Here is a 19,564-nt window from a genome sequence, read left to right as displayed (position 1 = left end):
GTGTAACAGGAGGACACAGAGAGAAATACACAGAGCCCAGGGTGCACAGCCCTTCCTTTGGCAAGTGAGGAAACCAAATGATCACACCACAGCTGGGTGTGATCCCTCACCAAAAAAAAAAAAAAATTGGAGAATGAATTTAAAGCATAGTCTTCAACTAAATACTGGCTTGAGGACTCAAAAATATATGTTAAATAGTTGTTTATTTCTGATGCCATTAATTTGGGGCCAGAAGAAAGTACAGAAGGTATAGCATTTTCCTTGCACATGACTGACCTGGGTTTTACTCCCTGACACCACATATGGTCCCTCAAAAAAACCAAAAAAAAAACAAAACAAATTAATGCTTTTGAAGTTCTTCTGCTTATGTGGGATAAAGTCATTCTTGGATTTTGTGATATTTAAGTGCTAATTAAAAGCACAAATAATAGCAATAGTAGAGGGGGGAGGGTTCTTGCCTTGCATGCTGTCAACCTGGGTTCGATAATCGCTATTCCTATGTGGTCCCCCAAGCCCACCAGGAATAATTACTAAGTGCAGAGCGAGGAGTACCCTACGCACTACTAAGTGTGGCCGAAAACAACAACAACACCACAAATAATAGCACTAGGGGTGTTGTCAAGGGTGGCGCACAGGCTTCACACACAGAAGCGCCTGCTCCCACCCCTGGCACTCCATGGTCCCCTGAGCACTGCTGGAAGCCAGGATAGTCCCCTTGCAGCATTCCTGGGATGGCACTAAGGCCAGTATTAATAAGGGTCATAATAATACATTTGTAAAGGGCCAGGGCCCGGGGCTCAGTGGTGGAGTTCCTGTCATTTGTATCAAGGGATTCCAGATCCCCTCGCCCCACATACATCCACTGAGTTCAACTCTGCACTGCTGCACTGCAGCAACAACAGACATATGAAAAGATGCCAGCTATTTAATGCAAAAGAATTTTTGTTTATGTACTACCCATGACGTATTTGATGCCAAACACAGTAACAAGAAGTCTCAAAATGTTACTGGCCCACGCGAGTAAATTGATAAACAATGGGAGGACAGTGACAGTGATAAAATGGTAAAATATTGAAGATTGACAATACATTTTGAATTAGTTAGTAGATAATAGTCTTGTTTGGGGTCGTGATGAAACGGGACAGCCTTTGTTTGGTTCAGTGCTGTTCAAGACAAGCTCCTGGATTGGTGCACGGGGGCCAGCCACTTCTCACAGAACTCCAGGGACAGTATGTGGTGCCAGGGTTCTGAACTAGGATCGGTGAGATGCAAGGCAAGTCCCCTCACCCTTGGAACTACCTCTGGCTCAGTGCAGCCTTTTAAGTTTTTTTTTTTTTGGGGGGGTCACACCCAGCGATGCTCAGGGGTTACTCCTGGCTTTGCACTCAGGAATCACTCCTGGCGGTGCTCAGGGGACCATATGAGATGCTGGGAATCGAACCTGGGTTGGCCGTGTGCAAGGCAAATGCCCTACCCATTGTGCTATTGCTCCAGCCCCAAGTTTTCTATGTAGGAACATGGAAAGTATGTTGGAAAGTGGAAGAAAAGACAATCCAAAGCCTTTATAATAAAACCATTAAAGAAAATAGTTTAGGCGATCGGAGTGATAGTACAATGGGCAGAGTACTTGCTTTACACACGACTGACCTGGGTTTGATCCCCAGTACCTCATATGCTCCTTAAACCTGCTAGTAATTACCCCTATTGCAGAACTAGGAGTAAGTTCTGAGCACCACCGGTGTGACACAAAAACAAAAACAAAAAAATTGAGACTCTCAGTTTTATATAGCAAGTATTTTAATATTTTAATCAGAAAATAATATTTCTAAAAGGCAACTTCACAATTTCTTTTTACAGGAGATTACATGCTTGAAGCAAAGCCAAAAGAAATTTCAGAAATTCAACGTTTAAACTATGAGCAGGTAATAGACACAATTTTTGTTATATTAAAATGTATAGTCTTGGCTAAAGAAACTTTGGTACTTCCACACAATGGAATACTGTGCAGTGTTAGAAAAGATGAAGCCATGAAATTTGCATATACGTGGATTAACATGGAGAGTATCATGCTAAGTGAAATGATTCAGAAAGAGACGGACAGACATAGGAAGACTGCACTCATTTGTGGAATATAAAGTAACAAAATAGGAGACTAACACCCAAGGATAGTAGAGATAAGGACCAGGAGGATTGCTCCACGGCTTGGAAGGTATCCTCACATGCTGGGGGGAAAGCAGCTCAGATAGAAAAGGGACCCACCAAGTAAAGGATGCTTGGAGGACCCACTTGGGATGGGAGATGTGTGCTGAAAGTAGACTATAGATCGAACATGATGGCCACTTAACACCTGCATTGCAGACCATAACACCCTAAAGGAGAGAGAGTTAAAGGGAATCCGCCTGCCACAGAGGCGGGGGAGGGGGTAATGGGGGGAGTGGTAGGAGGGATACTGGGAACATTGGGGTAGAGAATGGGCACTGGTGGAGGGACGGGTACTCGATCATTTTATGACTGAAACGTAAGCACGAAAGTGTATAAGTCTGTAACTATCTCACAGTGATTCATTGAAAAATAAGAAACAATTTAAAAAAATGTATAGTCTCTAACCTGTGCACTTGTTGGTCTCTGTCAGTGGCTGTGCAGGCATTTTCTTTGTTTTCTTTTTTTACAACTTTTTAAAAATGTTAAAGAGCATTTTTAGCTCATGGAATTGAAAAATTGACTTTCAAGTCAAATTTACCATCCATTCATGTCTCTCGTTTTATTTATATTTTTTGTATTTAGATGAAAATTGAGCAAATAATGTCAGGATGAAATCTGCTCTTACATAATTTTAATGCGCCCATTTTCTTAGCTTGTTCTTCAGATTTTGTTCTGTGATAAGGGAGAGGTTAGCAGGTCAGCATTTCCAGAGCTGGGTGAAGTGACTAGAGCTTCATTTTCGTCAGTGTTCTATGAAGGCAAACAGGAACCAGATTTATTTGGGGGGGGAGAGGGCTTGGAGGCACACCTGGAGGTGCTCAGGGCTTACCCCCTGGCTTGGTGCTCTGGAGATTTCTCCTGGCGGGACCCAAGGGACCATGCATGGTGCTGGGGATCAAACCCAGGTTGGCCACATGCAAGGCCAGCACCTGCCTGCTGTACTATATCATTCCAGCTCCAGGAACCAGATTCCTATAGTGGAAGTATTGCCAAGGAATAGAGATCACTGGAACTTGTAAATTTATTTTCAATTAGTCTTTTACAAAACATCAGCAGTACTGAATTGGCAAAGTTTCAGCATTGCAAAGTTATCTAATTCAGATGTTCAGATAATGTGGGTCCTTAATAGAATCTAAAAGCCAACATAATGTTTCACTGTGTAAGTAGATAGTTAAAACCAAATTAGTATGCTGTTATTTAAATTCTGTTGGAATTTGTTGTAGTGATTTCCACATATTTTCAGCAACACAAGTCTCTTTAGCAAATGAAATCTTATGTTAACATCTAATATATAAAACTAGTAAAAGATACTTAAAGTTATAAGGTTCAGTTTACATCATTTTTTTTTCCAGAGGGAAATGAACAGTATTTTACTATCAATTCAGTGTTTCCCTGGGAAAGGATGATTCTAGAATCTTTCTACATCACCATTTTAGACTTCATTCTTCTTTTTTTTTTTCTTTTTGGGTCACACCCGGCGATGCTCAGGGGTTACTCAAGGCTCTGCACTCAGGAATTACTCCTGGTGGTGCTCGGGGGACCATATGGGATGCTGGGAATCAAACCTGGGTCGGCCTCGTGCATGGCAGACACCCTTCCCACTGTGCTATGGCTCCAGCCCCATAGCATAAACTGGGGTTTACATCATTTATATGTCAATTGTATATCAGATTTTGTAATTGGTGAGATGTTTTAATGAATATAAACACTTGAAGTTAGGAATTTACATATGACAGTTTCCTGTCAACCCTAAAATTCTTTTATTTCTCTTGAACACTACTGAGAAACTCTGATGAATGTTTGCAATTGTTAACAGTATTTTGCTTCAAGTCTATTTTGTAGCTGGAGGATATAATTCCATATGGTCATCTCGACCTGGGCTGGAGCAATAGCACAGCAGTAGGGCGTTTGTCTTGCAAACAGCTGACCCTGGGTTTGATTCCCAGCATCCCATATGGTCCCCTGAGCACTGCCAGGGGTGATTCCTGAGTGCAGAGCCAGGAGTAACCCCTGTGCATCTCCGGGTATGACCCAAAAAACAAACAAAAAAAAAGATTATCTAGACCTAAGATTTCCGAAGTTATTTGGCCTCCCTGCCCTTGTTCTAAAATTAATCACTCGCAGTATAGAGGGTAGGGCACTTGTCTTGCACACGGCTGAGCTGATCCCCAGCATCCCATATGGTCTCCTAGGCACCTCTAGGAGTGAATCCAGAGTAAAAGCCAGAAGTCACTGTCACTGTCCTCCCGTTGTTCATCGATTTGCTTAAGCAAGCTTGTTACTGTGTTTGGCATATCAAATAAGTCACGGGTAGCTTGCCAGGCTTTGCTGTGCAGGGAAGATACTCTCGGTAGCTTGCTGGGCTCTCTGAGAGGGGCGGAGGAATCAAACTCTGCTGGGCCTGTTCGGCTGCGTGCGAGGCAAACGCCGTACCCGCTGTGCTATTGCTCCAGCCCCAGAGCCAGGAGTAGTCCTCCTAATAGAGCTGGTCATGGCCCAGAAACAAAAAAGAAAAGAAAAGAAAGCAGGGAGGGAGAGAAGAAGGGAGGGAGGGAAATCACTCAGTGTGTTCCTAGAAATCTTCTGTCTGTGGACCAGCCAATCACGCCACAGTTGCGCCTGAGGCTCCAACCACTTCTTGGGTTGCTCGCGCGCCCTGGAGTCAGAGTCGCCTATGGAACACTGATTTAGACTATGGGAGATTGTTGGCACAAAAGTTTTATTTTCAAAATTGAAACAAACACAACTATTAACATTTCTTTTTGGGGCAGAGAGGTACTCGGTCTAGTTTTAGGAGGGTGCTGGGACCCACATGATGCCAGGGTCAGCCTGTGCCTTCAGAATGCAACACACACCTTCAGCCCGTGGGACCATCTCTCTACCCTGTCTGCATCTCTTGTAAACATGCCAGAAAAAAAGTCCCTATATTTAAAAGAACTCTAAAAGCAGTAATAAGGTATCATGTTTCAATTACAATTAGTTTTAAGAACAGTATACACCAAACTGATATGAGAGTCTAAGCTGATGTTTTATATCCCATAGGCATGATGTTAAAGTATGTTCTTTTTCATAATTTTCTGTGAGCAGATATTTAAACCTAAGTTTGGGGACAAATGCAGAACTGTAATCTTTAATTTGCCATGGTGCTGGAGTGAGCGATAGCACAGCGGGTAGTGCGTTTGCCTTGCACGCGGCCGACCCAGGTTCGAATCCCAGCATCCCATATGGTCCCCTGAACACTGGCAGGAGTAATTCCTGAGTACAGAGCCAGAATGGCCCTTGTGCAATGTTGGGTGTGACCCAAAAAGCAAAAAAAAACCAAAAACCCTTTAATTTGCCAGAAGTTGTATTGTAAACATGATTCCAGGAACTATTAGATCATATGCCTAAGAAAAATTGGGTGAGTGGCAACCAAAAATTCAACAGATATACAAGAAAAAAAATAGGGTGCAGAAAGAGACAGCTCAGGGGCTGAGTACATGTAAGAGTCCCAGATTCAATTCCCCGTCACCAAGTGGTACTGCCAGGAGTGGCCTAAAAACCCAAAAAGAAAAATCCAGTAGTAGTAGATGTGTAGTCCTGAAATTGCTCACTGTTGTTAATATTTTCCCAAAGATATCATTTCTGTGGTTTTATGTATAGTTGTGTTTTTATATTTCGGGGCAAGGGGGGGGTACAGTGTTCACGACTTCCTGCTGTATTACAGGAATCAAAGTTTCAAGGAGATAGTACAGTGCTTAGAAAAAGGAAAATTGGGTGAGTGGCAACCAAAAATTCAACCTGGCATGGAGGCTGACCAAGCTGACCAAGCCCCACAGGCTCCCCAAGGCAGCCCTGAAGGCCCCCCAGTAAACCCTGAACTTAAGCACCCTCAAAGCATTGCTCTCGCGTTGAACCTATGGCCTGTTTGGCTAAGGTCATGGTGGAGCCCCTAGACCTCCTGACCACAGCCTGGGAGGTTCTCTTCTCCCTCCAACAGGAATAAATTTTTCCTGTTCATCCTTAGAGTAAAGAGCTCCACTGGTAGACTATAGTCTGCTCCTATTTTGTATTTTCCATATGTAGCAGGATCTCATTAACAGTGGGATTCAGTAAATGTATTGATTTTATGTTTTACCTTTCATTTGTGCCACTAAGTATATTCTCTAAGTATGTCCATATACATTTTTTAAAATTTATTTATTGAATCACTGTGGGAAAAGTTACAAAGCTTTCAGGTTTAAGTCTCTCGGTCATGCAATGATCAAACACATTTCCCTTCACCAATACTTATTTTTCACCACCAAGAACCCCAATATATGCCCCCTCCCACCCCTCCCAATGCCTGTGAGGCAGATGAATTCTAAGTATGTCCATATTTAATGTATTAAAATGTGTAGGAAAATGGGATTTGTTTGTGTGGGTGTCAAGGAATGAACCCAGGACCTTAAGTATGCAGATGATGTGCCCTCCCACTGAGCTAAGTGTCTGGCCCTAGACAAGTGCTGGCAAATACTCCTCAGTGTAGCTTGTGTGACCTTGTTTATGGAGCCCACTGTGGGTGGATTCATTCTTTAATTGGGCCAATTAGTAGTTATGATCCGACTTTTGTCTGTTAGGCTTCATCTCCCACCACTTTGTACTCCATCAGTTTCGGTCTAGCTTTATGAACCTTTTGCTGGTTCTTGGACACAGGATTAAACTAATTTTGTTTGTTTGTTTTGTGTTGGGGCAAGCCAGCACTGCTTAGGTCTTACTCCTGACTCTGTGCTCAGGGATCACTCCTGTGGTGCTCAGGGCACCCTGTGTGTGCCAGAGATCAACTGAGATTGCCGTTTGCAGCACTCAGGCCTTAACCCCTGTGCTGTCTCTCCAGTCCCTGATGTTTATTCCATATCAGATTTTTTGCACTTGGAAGCCGGCGTGATAGCCTGGCAAGCTACCTGTGACATATTCAATATGCCAAACACAGTAACAAGTCTCACAATGTTACTGGGCCCATTCGAGCAAATCGATGAACAATGGGAGGACAGTGACAGTGGTAGTATCCTCTTCATCTCAATGGTTATTTCTGGAGCTAGAGAAGACGGTGCCAGGGGTTGAAGTGCTTGCCTTGCACATGACTAACCTTGATGCATCCCTGACACTGCATGGTCCCCTAAGAACCCCTGGGAGTGACTCTGAGCACAGAGCTGGAAGTAGCCCCAAGTACCACCAGGTGTGTCCTTAAGACCAAAAAAAAAAAAAACCACAATATTCTTTAGGCTGCCACAATAGTGCAGCAGGTAAGGTGCTCGCTGTGCGCACAGCTGAGCTGAGCTCAATCCTCAGCACCCTGTTCCCCTCAGGAGTGAGCCAGGAGTAAGCTCTGAGCACAGCCAAGTGTGGCCAAAATAAAATTTTAAATGATAATAGTAGTCTTTCCTCAGAGATTCTTTAAACTCAGTATTTTGCTTTGATTGCTAATCATCCTTTTTTGGGGGCTGGGGGTGGGGATGGTAGGGAGTGCCAAGAATCAAACCTTAGACCTCACACATGCAAGGCAATTCCTCCGCCACTGAGGCAAACCCAGGCCCCTTAAGTATCATTTTTAAAATGACCTTTTTTAAAGGTTCACATATTGTCAGAAATATAAAGTTCCAGTATTACCCATTTTCCCCCTCCTTCACTCTTAACACAGTACCTCCTCTGTCAATATTCTGTGCCAGAATTTATGTTTATTGTTGAACTGGCACATGATTGTCACCTAAAGCCCATCTTTTACATTAGGGTTCACTCTTGCTGTTACATGGCCTGTGGGTCTTGGCAAGTGTGTAATATGTGTCTACCATCATAGTATCATACAGGGTAGCTTAACTGCCTTGGAGGTCCTTTGGCGTCTGCCTGTACATCTCTGCCTCCTAATCCCATGCAACCACTGGTCTTTTTACTGTCTCCATGTAAAAGGTCTTTTTACAAAATGGGATTGCCACAATTGGAAACCAGTTGAAATCGTAGTATATATAACAATTGCAGATGATGTCTTTCCTTCATTCTTTACATTTACACTTTCTACATATCTTTTCATGGCATCTTTCTTTCTTAAAAAAAATTAGGCTAACCTAGCACCACCAAAATTAAAAAAAAAAAGTAGGGGGCTGGAGAGATAGTATAGTGCATGCAGCCGATCCAAATTTGAACCCAAGCACCCCGTGTGGTCCCCCAGGCCCGTCAGGAATGATCCCTGGGTGCAGAACCCAAAGCGAAGCCCAGAACATCAGTGGGTGGAGCCCAAAACAAACCAAAAAGAAAAAAACTACTGCTTAAGAGGCCAGAGAGCTGGTGCAAGGGCCAGGGTTGGCTCCAAACCACCATCACGCAGGACCCCAAACCAGAACAAAAGGGAAACAAAAATTATGGTAAAATTTTTTTTTTAATTTAACCAAAGCCATTTTTGAGTGTGACTTTAGCAGGATTAACAGCACTCATATTGTTGTGTGAGAGATCTGTAGGGCATTTTTGTTCTATAAAACAGGAAAAACTCTGTCCATTAAGCAGCTCCCCATTTTCCCCCCCCCTCCCCCGGTAACTCCTGTGATTTTTCCACGATTTGGGTTGCCCCAAATGGGACCACATATGAGAATCCACATATTTGCCTTATTAATGTTTTTTGCAGTTCTGAAGCTCAAAGTCGGGGACTCGTGAGTGTCTGAGCGCAGGCAGGTGCTTTGCTGCCGGCCACCTCTCCAGCCCATCCTTGGTTTGTCCTTTTATAGCACTCAGCATCATGTCCCCAAGTTTCTTCCGGGTTGTAGCATGTGACCAGATGACCTTTTAAAGGCTGAATCTTTTTTTTTTCTTTTTGGGTCACACCCAGCAATGCTCAGGGGTTACTCCTGTTTCTGCACTCAGGAATTACTCCTGACAGTGCTTGGGGGACCATACGGGATGCTGGGAATAGAACCCAGGTCGGCCAACCAGGTCGGCCTCGTGCAAGGCAAGCGCCCTACCCGCTGTGCTATCACTCCAGCCCCAAGGCTGAATCATTTTCTGCCATGTCTGTATCTATCCCAACATTCTCTGGCCACAGGCTGCCAGTGCCAGGTCTGGGCTGGCGGTGCCGGGGGCTGGGCGGCACGGACCATGCACACTGGCCCGTCCCTCACCGGTCCGTGGGCGGAGGGCTGCTTGCACCTGGGCCCCTGTTGAACTATGCTGAGTGAACATGTGTGTGTGCAGGTCTCTTCAGAGCCCAGCTTTCAGCTCTGTTCCGTGTCTACCAGCGTCCTCCTCGGCAAGAATCCTATGTCATTAGACCCCCTGATTGAAAAGAGGCTCCTCACCCTTGTCACTCTGGGCTTCCTGCTCCTCCATTTTCCTTACTAATATTCTATATTATTTTCATATGATATACCTAGATATTTGTCTTCTACGGTAGAATGTGAGTTGCATGACATCAGGAACTTTGTTTTTTATTCACTATTGTATCAAATAGTGAATAAGTTCATATTTGTACTAGATATATATGTATTTTTTACAGATCATGTACTTAAAAAATTGGTAAAGGGGGGCTGGGGTGGTAGGAACTTGCCTTGCACGCAGCTGGCCTGGGCTCAACCCCCAGCACCCCATATGGTTCCCTGAGCCCCACTAGGAGTGAACCCTAAGTGTAGAGCTGGAAGTAAGTCCTGAGCATGACTGGGCATGACCCCAAAACCAACAGACCAACAAAACCTACCAAAACAAACCGCACACACAATTGCTGAAGGGATGAATAAATTGGATAAAATGAAAATTAGAGCTGTACCTGTATTTAAATACCTTTTTGTTGTCTACTTTCCTCACCACTGCTTTTCCCCTTTCTGTTTTTAGAATATGAGTGATGCTATGGCAATTTTGCACAAACTTCAAACAGGCTTGGATGTAAATGTGAAATTCACTGGCGTTCGAGTATTTGAATATACACCTGAATGCATCGTATTTGACCTTCTTGATATTCCTTTGTACCATGGGTGGTTAGTGGATCCTCAGGTAAGTAAAAAATTATAAATTATATAAATACAAAGTGGTAGAAGTTTATTGATTTGTAAATTAGTAAGTAAAGTAAAGTAAAGGCCCTCCCGTTGATCGTCGATTTGCTCGAGTGGGCCCAGTAACGTCTCCATTGGAGACTTTGTTGTTACTGTGTCTGGCATATCGAATACTCTCGGTAGCTTGCTGGGCTCTTCGAGAGGGGCGGAGGAATCGAACTCGGGTCGGCCATGTTGGCCGCTTGTAAGGCGAATGCCCTACCGCTGTGCTATCGCTCCTAAATTAAGACTTTTTTTTTTTTTTTGCAATTTTACCCAGAGTTAATAAAGTTATGAAGATAAAGTCGCAGATGTTACTCTTTAAAACAGAAGTTTTAGGGGCTGGAGTGATAGCACAACAGGTAGGGCATTTGCCTTGCACGCGGCCAACCCGGGTTCGATTCCCAGTGTCCCATATGATCCTGAGTACCGCCAGGAGTAATTACTGAGTGCAGAGCCAGGAGTTACCCCTGTGCATTGCTGGGTGTGACCCAAAAAGCAAAAAAAATAAAATAACATAAAACAGAAGTTTTAAATTCTAATGAAGTCCAACAAGTTTCTTTTTTTTTTTTTTTTTTTTTGCTTTGGTTTTTGGTTTTTGGGCCATACCCAACTGAGTTCAGGGCTTACTCCTGGCTCTGTAATCAGGGATCATTCATGGGAGTGCTTGGGGGAACGTATGGGGTGCCTGGGGTCAAACCTGGGTTAACTGCATGCAAGGCAAGCACTCTCTCCAGTATGCTATTGTTCCAACCTCCCAACACATACCTTTATTATGCTTTTGGTGTCATTTTTTTGTTTGGGGGAGGGGCAACATCCGCCAGCACTTAGGCCTTGCTTCTAACTCTGTGCTCAGGCATCAAACCTGGCAGTTCTTGAGGGACCATATGCAGTTCTAGACAGAGATCAGGCAAGGTCAGCTATATGCAAGGCAAGTACCCTGCCTGCTGTACAATCTTTCCAGCCTCATGACGTCCAGTCTTTAACCAAAAGACATTATATAACCCAATCACAAAGATTTATCTTCTTCTAAGAGTTGTATAGTTTTTATACTTATTTATTATTTATTTATTTATTTGGGGAGAGGGCTGGGGCAGAACCAAATCTGGCGGTGCTCAGGGCTTACTCCTGACTCTGCACTCAGGAATTACTCCTTGTGGTGTTCGGTGAACCATATGGGATGCCGGGGATTGAACCCAGGTTGGTCACATGCACAGCAAATGCCATACCCACTGTGCTATCACTTGAGCCAGTTTTTAATTTATTTATTTATTTGCTTGTTTGTTTTTTGGACCACACCTCATAGTGCTCAGGGGTTACTCCTGGCTCTGCATTTGGCTCATTCAGAGAGAGAGAAAGATCATAATAACAAGAAGTTGGAGGCATTTTTTCATTTCTGTTTATAGTCAAAAGTAAATGATATTCTTGGCAGTGAGAGGGTGGCTCTGTGTAAGCCATGTATCTGTGTGTGTGTTTCAGCGCTGTGTCTCTGAGAATATCACTAAAAAGACTAAACAATGCCTTGAAGCTTATACATCCAAGATGAATTATGGGGGCCAGAGCAATAGCACAGTGGGGAGAGCATTTGCCTTGCATGCGGCTGACCCAGGTGCAGTCCTTGGTATCCCATATGGTCCCTCAGCACTACCAGGAGTAATTCCTGAATGCAGAGCCAGGAGTAACCCCTGAGCATGGCTAGGTGTGACCAAAAAAAAAAAAAGAGTTATGTTGGGTCATAAAGCTGGCAATGGGAGATTGAGAATAAGCTGACAGCCTGGGTAACTTAAGCCGGAGTTCTTAAAAACTGAATTTACATCTTGCCACTAATGTTTGTAGTATCTAGTAAGCAGTTAGATTCATTTGTTTAAAGAAAAAAGCATTCTTATGTGGGACACGCATTATTCATTAGACTTTCTGTAATTTTCTGCAGTAGTTTTCAAACACTTGTAAGGGCTTTAAATTTGTGCATTTTATCTTTTTTTACTTGCTTTGTGTGGAAAGAAAAGAAAACGGCAAAAGTTTGAAATTCATATGTCTATGTGAAATACCTCTGAAAAAGCTGATTAATTCTTTCTTATCTGATTGTCTTTTCTGTAAATGATTATTTTGCAAAGAAAGAGCAGTTCTTGGGCCGGAGTGGGGTGCTTGCCTTGCATGCGGCCATGTGTGTTTGATAATCACCAGCTATGGTCCCGCAAGCCCACCAGGAATGATCCTGAGCTCAGAGCCAGGGGGAAGCCCTGAGCACAGTCTGGTGTGGCCCCCAAATAAAACAAATTAACAGTTCTCTGTATGGTGCGGATCACATTTCAGTTACAAAATGGTATTTCTCCATTATCAATTGATAATAGAAGTCTTATCTATAATAGCAACACTAGAAACCCAAGTGACAGTGAAAATAATGTATTTCTGTGCTGAAAGATGACATGTCAACTTGTAATTCTCAGCAAAATTATCTTTCAAGAATGGAGCAAAGTAAAGTCATTTTAGGTTAATTAAATTTAGATGATTTGCTGGCAGCAAACCAGCATTAATGTAAGTTCTAAACAAGATTTTGGAACCATGTGGTTCCAGATGATGATGAATAGAGGGAAACTAATATGATGTCAAATCATATAAAATAATATCTTCTGTGGTTTGAGAAACTATGCCAGGGGCTGAGGTAGTACAGCGGGGAGGATGCCTGTCTCGCACGGCCAGCCCAGGTCCTGGTGTCACCTGTGGTCCCCCTCCCCCGCCTGCCCCAGGAGTAGCCCCTGAGCAGAGCTGAGTGTGACCCAAAAAGCAAAACAAGCTTAAAAAAATAACATATGCAAAAATAATATATATTAAAAGGATAATGAAACATTCTAAAAACTAAAATTAATTTGATATGGCAGGGGGAGATGTTATCATGTCTACAATTTATTTTTCAGACATAGACCCAAGTATGGCCAGTTAAGTTTAATAAAGAAGTTGAGTTGTTTGAGATGCAAGTTCAGTTGCTCAGTATCCACATGTGGCTGACAGATACCTTATTGGGAACACAGATTTGGAATACTTTCATTGTTACAGAATGTACTTTGGAAAACTCTCTTTTAGACTGATTATGGAAAGAATAAGAAGCATAGCAGGTAACTTAGTCGAAGGAGGAAAATCAGTCAGCCCACAACAGGGTGGGACTGGAGCACAAGACAGTGTCAGGGTACATGCCCGCACCCCTCAGCTGAGACTCAGTTCCCACAGCTTCCCTGAGCATCCCCAAGAGGCCTTGGTGACCCCCACACTCGAGGGGCTGAGTGGTACCTCATCTTCAGGCCCGTGAATGGACCCTCCTATTGATCCACTGGCCCAGTGGGCCAAATACTGGCAGGGTGAGGAGGGCTCCGGGTCCCCGAATACTCCCTGCAGGCCAAAAGCAGGAGAGAGGAGAGGTAAAAAAATATCAGTCTAATGGACAGCGAGAATGGCAGATGTGATAAATGAACAATTATGGTAAAGATAAATAGGACTAGATGTGTCAGAATATAGTGGACCTGAAGCAGAATTAAACATATATTTATTTGCCATTTAGACCTGAAATTATGGAGAAAGATTACAAATGAAGAAAACAGGGCAAAGAGATGTCATACAATCAAAAAAAGCTGGTGTACATACAGCAGTGTCAGAAACGACAGATCTTAAATCAGAAAACTTTACTGGGATAGAATATTTAGTTTGCCAAGAAGATATAATAATAATTTAAAATTTATATGCTCGGGAGCCAGAGCGGTATTATAGTGGGATGGGCTCTTGCCTTGTACTCTGCCAACCCAGGTTCAATCCCTGGCATCCAGTATGGTCCTTGGAGCACCACCAAGAGTAATTCCTGAGTGCAGAAGAGCTGAGGTAGGAATGACCCTAAGCAATGCCTGGTATGCCCTCTCCCTACCTAATGTATGCTTCTGAAGACACATGGAAAGTAAATATCCTCATTGACTGCTCAATCTTGGGACTTGTGGCAACTATCACAAAGACTCAAGGTTAGTTTTTGACAATGAAAAATAAAATTAATTTCCCTGTCACTGTCACTGTCCTCCAGTTCATCAATTTGCTCAAGTGGGCCCAGTAATGTCTCCATTCTGACACTTGTTACTGTGTTTGGCATATCGAATACGTCACTGGGAGCTTGCCAGGCTTTTCTGCAGGCGAGATACTCTCGGTAGCTTGCCAGGCTCTCCGAGATGGGCGGAGGAATCGAACCTGGGTCGGCCAGGTCGGCCACGTGCAAGGCAAATGCCCTACCCGCTGTGCTGTCACTCCAACCCAAAATTAATTTACTGATAATACAACTTCAAAGTACAGAAAACAATTTAACAGATTTATAAGAAGGAACATCATTGTACTGGGAGATCTTTTTCTTGGGTTGGGTGGGAAGTTGGGTGGCCCATGCCCAACATTGGTCAGGGCTTACTTCTGGCTCTGTGCTCAGGAATCCCTCTGCAGTCTCAGTGGATCATATGAGGTACTGGGGATGCTGTGGCAGCCATGTCCAAGGCCAGTAACATGCCCTGTGTTCTGCCTCTCTGCACCGTCACTCTATTCCTAGAAGACTTTAATTTACCTTTCTCTATAATTCATTGAAGCAAGAAAGAAAGGAAAACCAAATGATCATATTCTTCAGTAAGTCTTTTTAATAATTTTTGGTTTATGGGAAGTTACAAAGAAACTGCAGGATTCCTGTATATTCTTGCATATGTTCTTGATTCTATTTCCTTTAATTTTACATATCCGTGGTATATGCATCAAAACAATAAAATTTAATAGTGGTACATTATGATTAACTAAATTTTAATCTTCATTCACATTTCTTCGGTTTTTCCATTAATTTTTTTGAATTCCAGAAATCATTCTAGGGTTATCATTTAATCATATGTCTTCCTAGTCTTCATTATTCATGACATTTTCTTAGTCTTTCCTTGTGTTTTAATGAACTTGACTATAGATTCTTCTAAACATGCTTGGTAGGGGCCGGCATGATAGTACAGTGGTCAGGCATTTGCCTTGCTTACCTTGGGTCCGATCCCTGGCACTCCACTGGTCTCCCAGACACCGCCAGGAGTAATACCTGAGCACAGAGGCAGAAGTAAGCCCTGAGTATTGCCAGGTGTGGCACACAAAAAATATTTTTTTTAAATGCTGAGGAAATTTACAGAAATTCGCCTAATACTGGGCCATAAAGCAACTCTAACACTTTAAGGTTATTCTCTGACAATGATGCAGTTGATCTAAACATCAGTAGAAGCAGGAGAGAGAGACTGCACCAAAAACTCAGTCAGTGCTGGGAGACAGTCCAGGAGGGTGAGGCACTGGCCTTGTGCTCAGCCAGCCCAGCCTCCAGCCTCCCCAATGAGCCCAGCCCCAAAGCAAACAACAACAAAAATCAAGAACTAAATCCAGATCAAAGCATGTGAGGTTTACTTATTTAATTTTTCCTCTTTAATTTTTTTTCTTCTTTTTGGATCACACCAGGCAATGCTCAGAGGTAACTCCTGCCTCTGTACTCAGGAATTATTTATGGTGGTACTTGGGGGACCACATGGGATGTCAGGGATGATCGAATTCGGGTCACCTGCATGCAAGGCAAATGCTCTGACCCTGTAATTTTTTTTTTTATTTATTTATTTTTTTTGCTTTTTGCTTTTTGCTTTTTGGGTCACATCCAGTGATGCACAGGGGTTACTTCTGCTCTGCACTCAGGAATTATCCCTGGCGGTGCTCAGAGGACCATATGGGATGCTGGAAATCGAACCCAGGTCGGCCGCATGCAAGGCAAACGCTCTACCCACTGTGCTATCGCTCCACTCCGCCCCCCCTTTTTTTGTAACCCTGTAATTTTTGATCTTGAGGACACTGTGATTTGCAAAGCTGTTCATAGTAGAATTGTTTTCAGGCATCCAGTGTTGCAGCCAGAGTCCCCAGGGTCCCTGCTATCCCCAGCCTGGCCTTTGGCAGTCTTCTGCTACTCATCTCATATGACAGTCTTACTTCATGTTGCTTGCCCCAGCAAAATTTAAAGAAATGCCAGATGGAATTATCAGAAGGTAAATTCACAAAAATCAAATTTTAGAAAGCTTTTAGAGGGACATGTTTAGCCCTAAATTCATATATTAAAAATAGGAAGGGAAATGAATGGGCTGCAGAGACGAGACGGCCGGCCGCTGCTCTGCGCCAGCAGGCCACTCCTGGGCAGCAGCCGAGCGTCTGGGGACTCAGCGCCCAGCCCCGCCCTCGGGTCAAGGGCTCGTCTCCCTCTTCAGATGCCCAGCACAGGCGCCAGGCAGCCGCACTGCCCGCCAGTGCCCCCTGAGTCCTCAGCTGCTCACCTCAGAACCATGGGGTCCCACTGGTTTTCTCGGAGGGCCCCAAGAACCCAGAACATCCGTGTGCAAAGGAGGTCCCCAGTGTGTGACAGAGGATCCCTGGTTCCTTTGGGAAAATGCAAATCAGCAGCCACAGAGCAGGACAGTTCCGGCTCTGAGGGGCTTTCCTGCCCGCTCCAGGAAGGTGTTCCGCCTGGCTCTGCACACTGGTCAGCCTGCAAGCTCTCTGCAGCCGCCCCCTGGATGTTTAGGTGCATTCGTGACATGGTTGATTAAGTATCGCCTTAAGCATTGTCTATTCACGTCACCCTCAGTTCCCTCTCCCTTTCCAGAGGACATTGAGGTGGGACTGAGATTGCTGCTGCTATGCTTGTTGGTGTCTCTGCAGCCAGCCCCATCCTCAAATATTTCCAGAAGTTACCTCATGTCTTAACATCTGTAACACGAGCAGCATTCAGTGTTAGCAGTGGAGATGTATGCCAGGAAGTATTTGTGAAAACGTTCTTGTGTGTGTGTGTGTGTGTGTGTGTGTGTGTGTGTGTGTGTTCATATGCTTGTAATCTGAATGACCATACATTTTTATTTTCTATGTTATTTCCTATAAAAGTATTGCTGTGTTAAAATTGAAAGTGAATATAATAAATACTTTAATAAAAGCTAAAGTTCTGGGACCAGAGTGATCATACAGCAGGTAGGACATTTGTCTTTACATGACTGACCCAGTTCCGTCTCTAGCACCCTTCCAGGAGAGACCTCTGAGCACTGTAGGGTGTGCCCTCTTCCGCAGTAAAGACAACCTAGTAAAGGAGCAAATTATGGGACACTTCATCAGAATGAATATCCAGACAAATGTAAATATGAAATAGGGAAATGCAAAGTAAAACCAAAATGAGGGCTGGAGCAATAGCACAGCGGGTGGGGCAGACCCGGGTTCGATTCCCACCATCCCTGAGCACCACCAGGGATAATTCCTGAGTGCAGAGCCAGGAGTAACCCCTGTGCATCGCCGGGTGTGACCCAAAAAGCCAAAAAAAAAAAAATGAAAATATCACCATACGAGAACAGAGTGGCTGGTATTTAAAAACCTGATGATGCTGGATGTAGAGAAGAGGTGCAGCATGGGAAATTCTTACTGGATCGATAGTGCAGCAGGCAGGGCACTTGCTTTGCATGCAGCAGAGCTGTGCTTGATCCCTGGCATTCGATACGGCTCCCCCCCCCCCCCCCCCCCCCAAGTACCAGCAGGAGTGATCACTGAGTGCAGAGCCAGGAGAAAGCCCTGAGCGTTGCAGGTTGTGGTCCAAAAATGATAAAGAGGGAAAAAAGGGGAAGTTCTCCTTTGCCACGCATAACTGTAAATGGGCCAACATTGAGGAGCATTTGGGCATTGTTTACTTGGATGAGAATAAGCATACCCCAGTTGGCAAGTCATAATGCCTGTCACGGGACTCATTAAACTTGCCCCACTCTCAACCCCTTTGCAACTGAAAATTTTTTACATGACCCTACATATATAGGTATATAAGATAGCTGTATAGAAATAAGATAAAATAGTTCCATAGGCTGGACAGGTTGTACAGGGTTAAGACTTGCCTTGCATGCCACAGTTCTATTCCCGGCACAGAGCGTGGAGTAATCCCTACACTCTGCCTGGTATGGCCCCAGCCACCCTGCCACACACACAAACACACACACAAATATACAAGATAGGTATCCAAATTAAACATTTACTGATAATAAGTCATAAATTTATTTTAAAACCAATTTTTAAAGTGATATGACCCCTGGGTGGAGCAATAGCATAGCAGGTAGGGCAGGGCGTTTGCCTTGCACGTGGCTGATCCAGATTCGAGTCCTCTGTCCCTCTCAGAGTGTCCGGCAAGCTACCGAGAGTATCCGTCCGCATGGCAGAGCCTGGCAAGCTCCCCATGGCGTATTCGATATGCCAGACACAGTAACAAGTCTCACAATGGAGACATTACTGATGGCCGCTTGAGCAAATCGAGGAGAGGGCTACATATATGACCCCCATATGCATCCCACAGTTCAAAAGGTGAGATGCTAGGAAGCTCTTGATGTACAGATAGGATACTGTACAAGAATTGTCATAGCTGGACCTGAGAGATAGTATAGGGTTAAGGTGCTTGCCTTGTATGCAGCTGGTCTGGCACTGCATAGGGTCCCCAGGCCCTGCCAGGAGTGATCCCTGAGTAGAGCCAGGAGTAAGCCCTGAGCTCAGCAGTGTGTTTGCCTCCCACCACCAAGGAAGAAAGGGAGGGAGGGAGGAAGGGAGGGAAAGAAGGAAGGGAGGGAGGGAGGGGAGCCAGGGTGATATTAGAATGGGTAGGGCATTTCCCTGACATGTGGCTGACCTGGGTTCAATTCCCAGCACCCCATATGGTCCCCCAAACTCTTCCAGGGGTGATTCCTGAGTGCAGAGCTAGGAGTAACCTATGAGCATCAACTGGTGTGCTTCCCCCCCAAAAAAGGAACAAAACCCAAAAACAAAGAACAGTATAGTGATATTATTTGTTATAGCTCCAAAATGGAAAAAAAATTCAAATAAATCAGTGTATCATGGTATGTTACAGTTTCAAATACTATAGTATAATGAAAAAAATGGCTCTGTAGCATTGTGTTCAACTTTGTCGGGCATCATGCCTTTGCTTATTAGGTTTAGTGGGGTTTTTTTGCTTGTTTTGCCATGCCAGGTTTTGGATCAGAGCCTAATATATGCGATGCAGATGTTCCGCCATTGAGCTACATCGCCAGACTCATTTAATGTTTAGCACTTGTCTTTAGACTATAAACTTTGTGAAAGTACATGCCACCTATTTTAGTTTGCTGCTGAATCTGCAGTTTTTCAAATAGCATCTGGTACATAGTGCATAAAAGGCACCCAAAAGAATTAAATGAAATAAATATTCATGGTAGGTTTCTGCCTGTGAAAACTTGAAATGTTAATATTATTCATTGCTTTTCTATAGAAGTCCT

The 19,564-nt window shown here is 43.9% G+C and overlaps 1 protein-coding gene across 1 annotated transcript in view; it reads left to right on the top strand.

Moving 5' to 3' along the window:
- Positions 1-19,564, top strand: part of MINDY2 (MINDY lysine 48 deubiquitinase 2) — a 70,823-nt gene that overhangs the window by 37,569 nt on the left and 13,690 nt on the right. Inside the window, exons 3-4 of the mRNA XM_056130696.1 lie at positions 1,858-1,922; positions 10,033-10,191. Coding sequence (XP_055986671.1) covers positions 1,858-1,922; positions 10,033-10,191 — 224 coding nt within the window. The remainder of the gene's footprint in view (positions 1-1,857; positions 1,923-10,032; positions 10,192-19,564) is intronic.

Source organism: Sorex fumeus, unplaced genomic scaffold (genome assembly GCF_029834395.1).
Source record: "Sorex fumeus unplaced genomic scaffold, SorFum_2.1 ptg000081l, whole genome shotgun sequence".
Taxonomy (NCBI): Eukaryota; Metazoa; Chordata; class Mammalia; order Eulipotyphla; family Soricidae; genus Sorex; species Sorex fumeus.
Note: the sequence above shows the minus strand (reverse complement) of the source record. Positions and strands in the feature narration are given on the sequence as shown.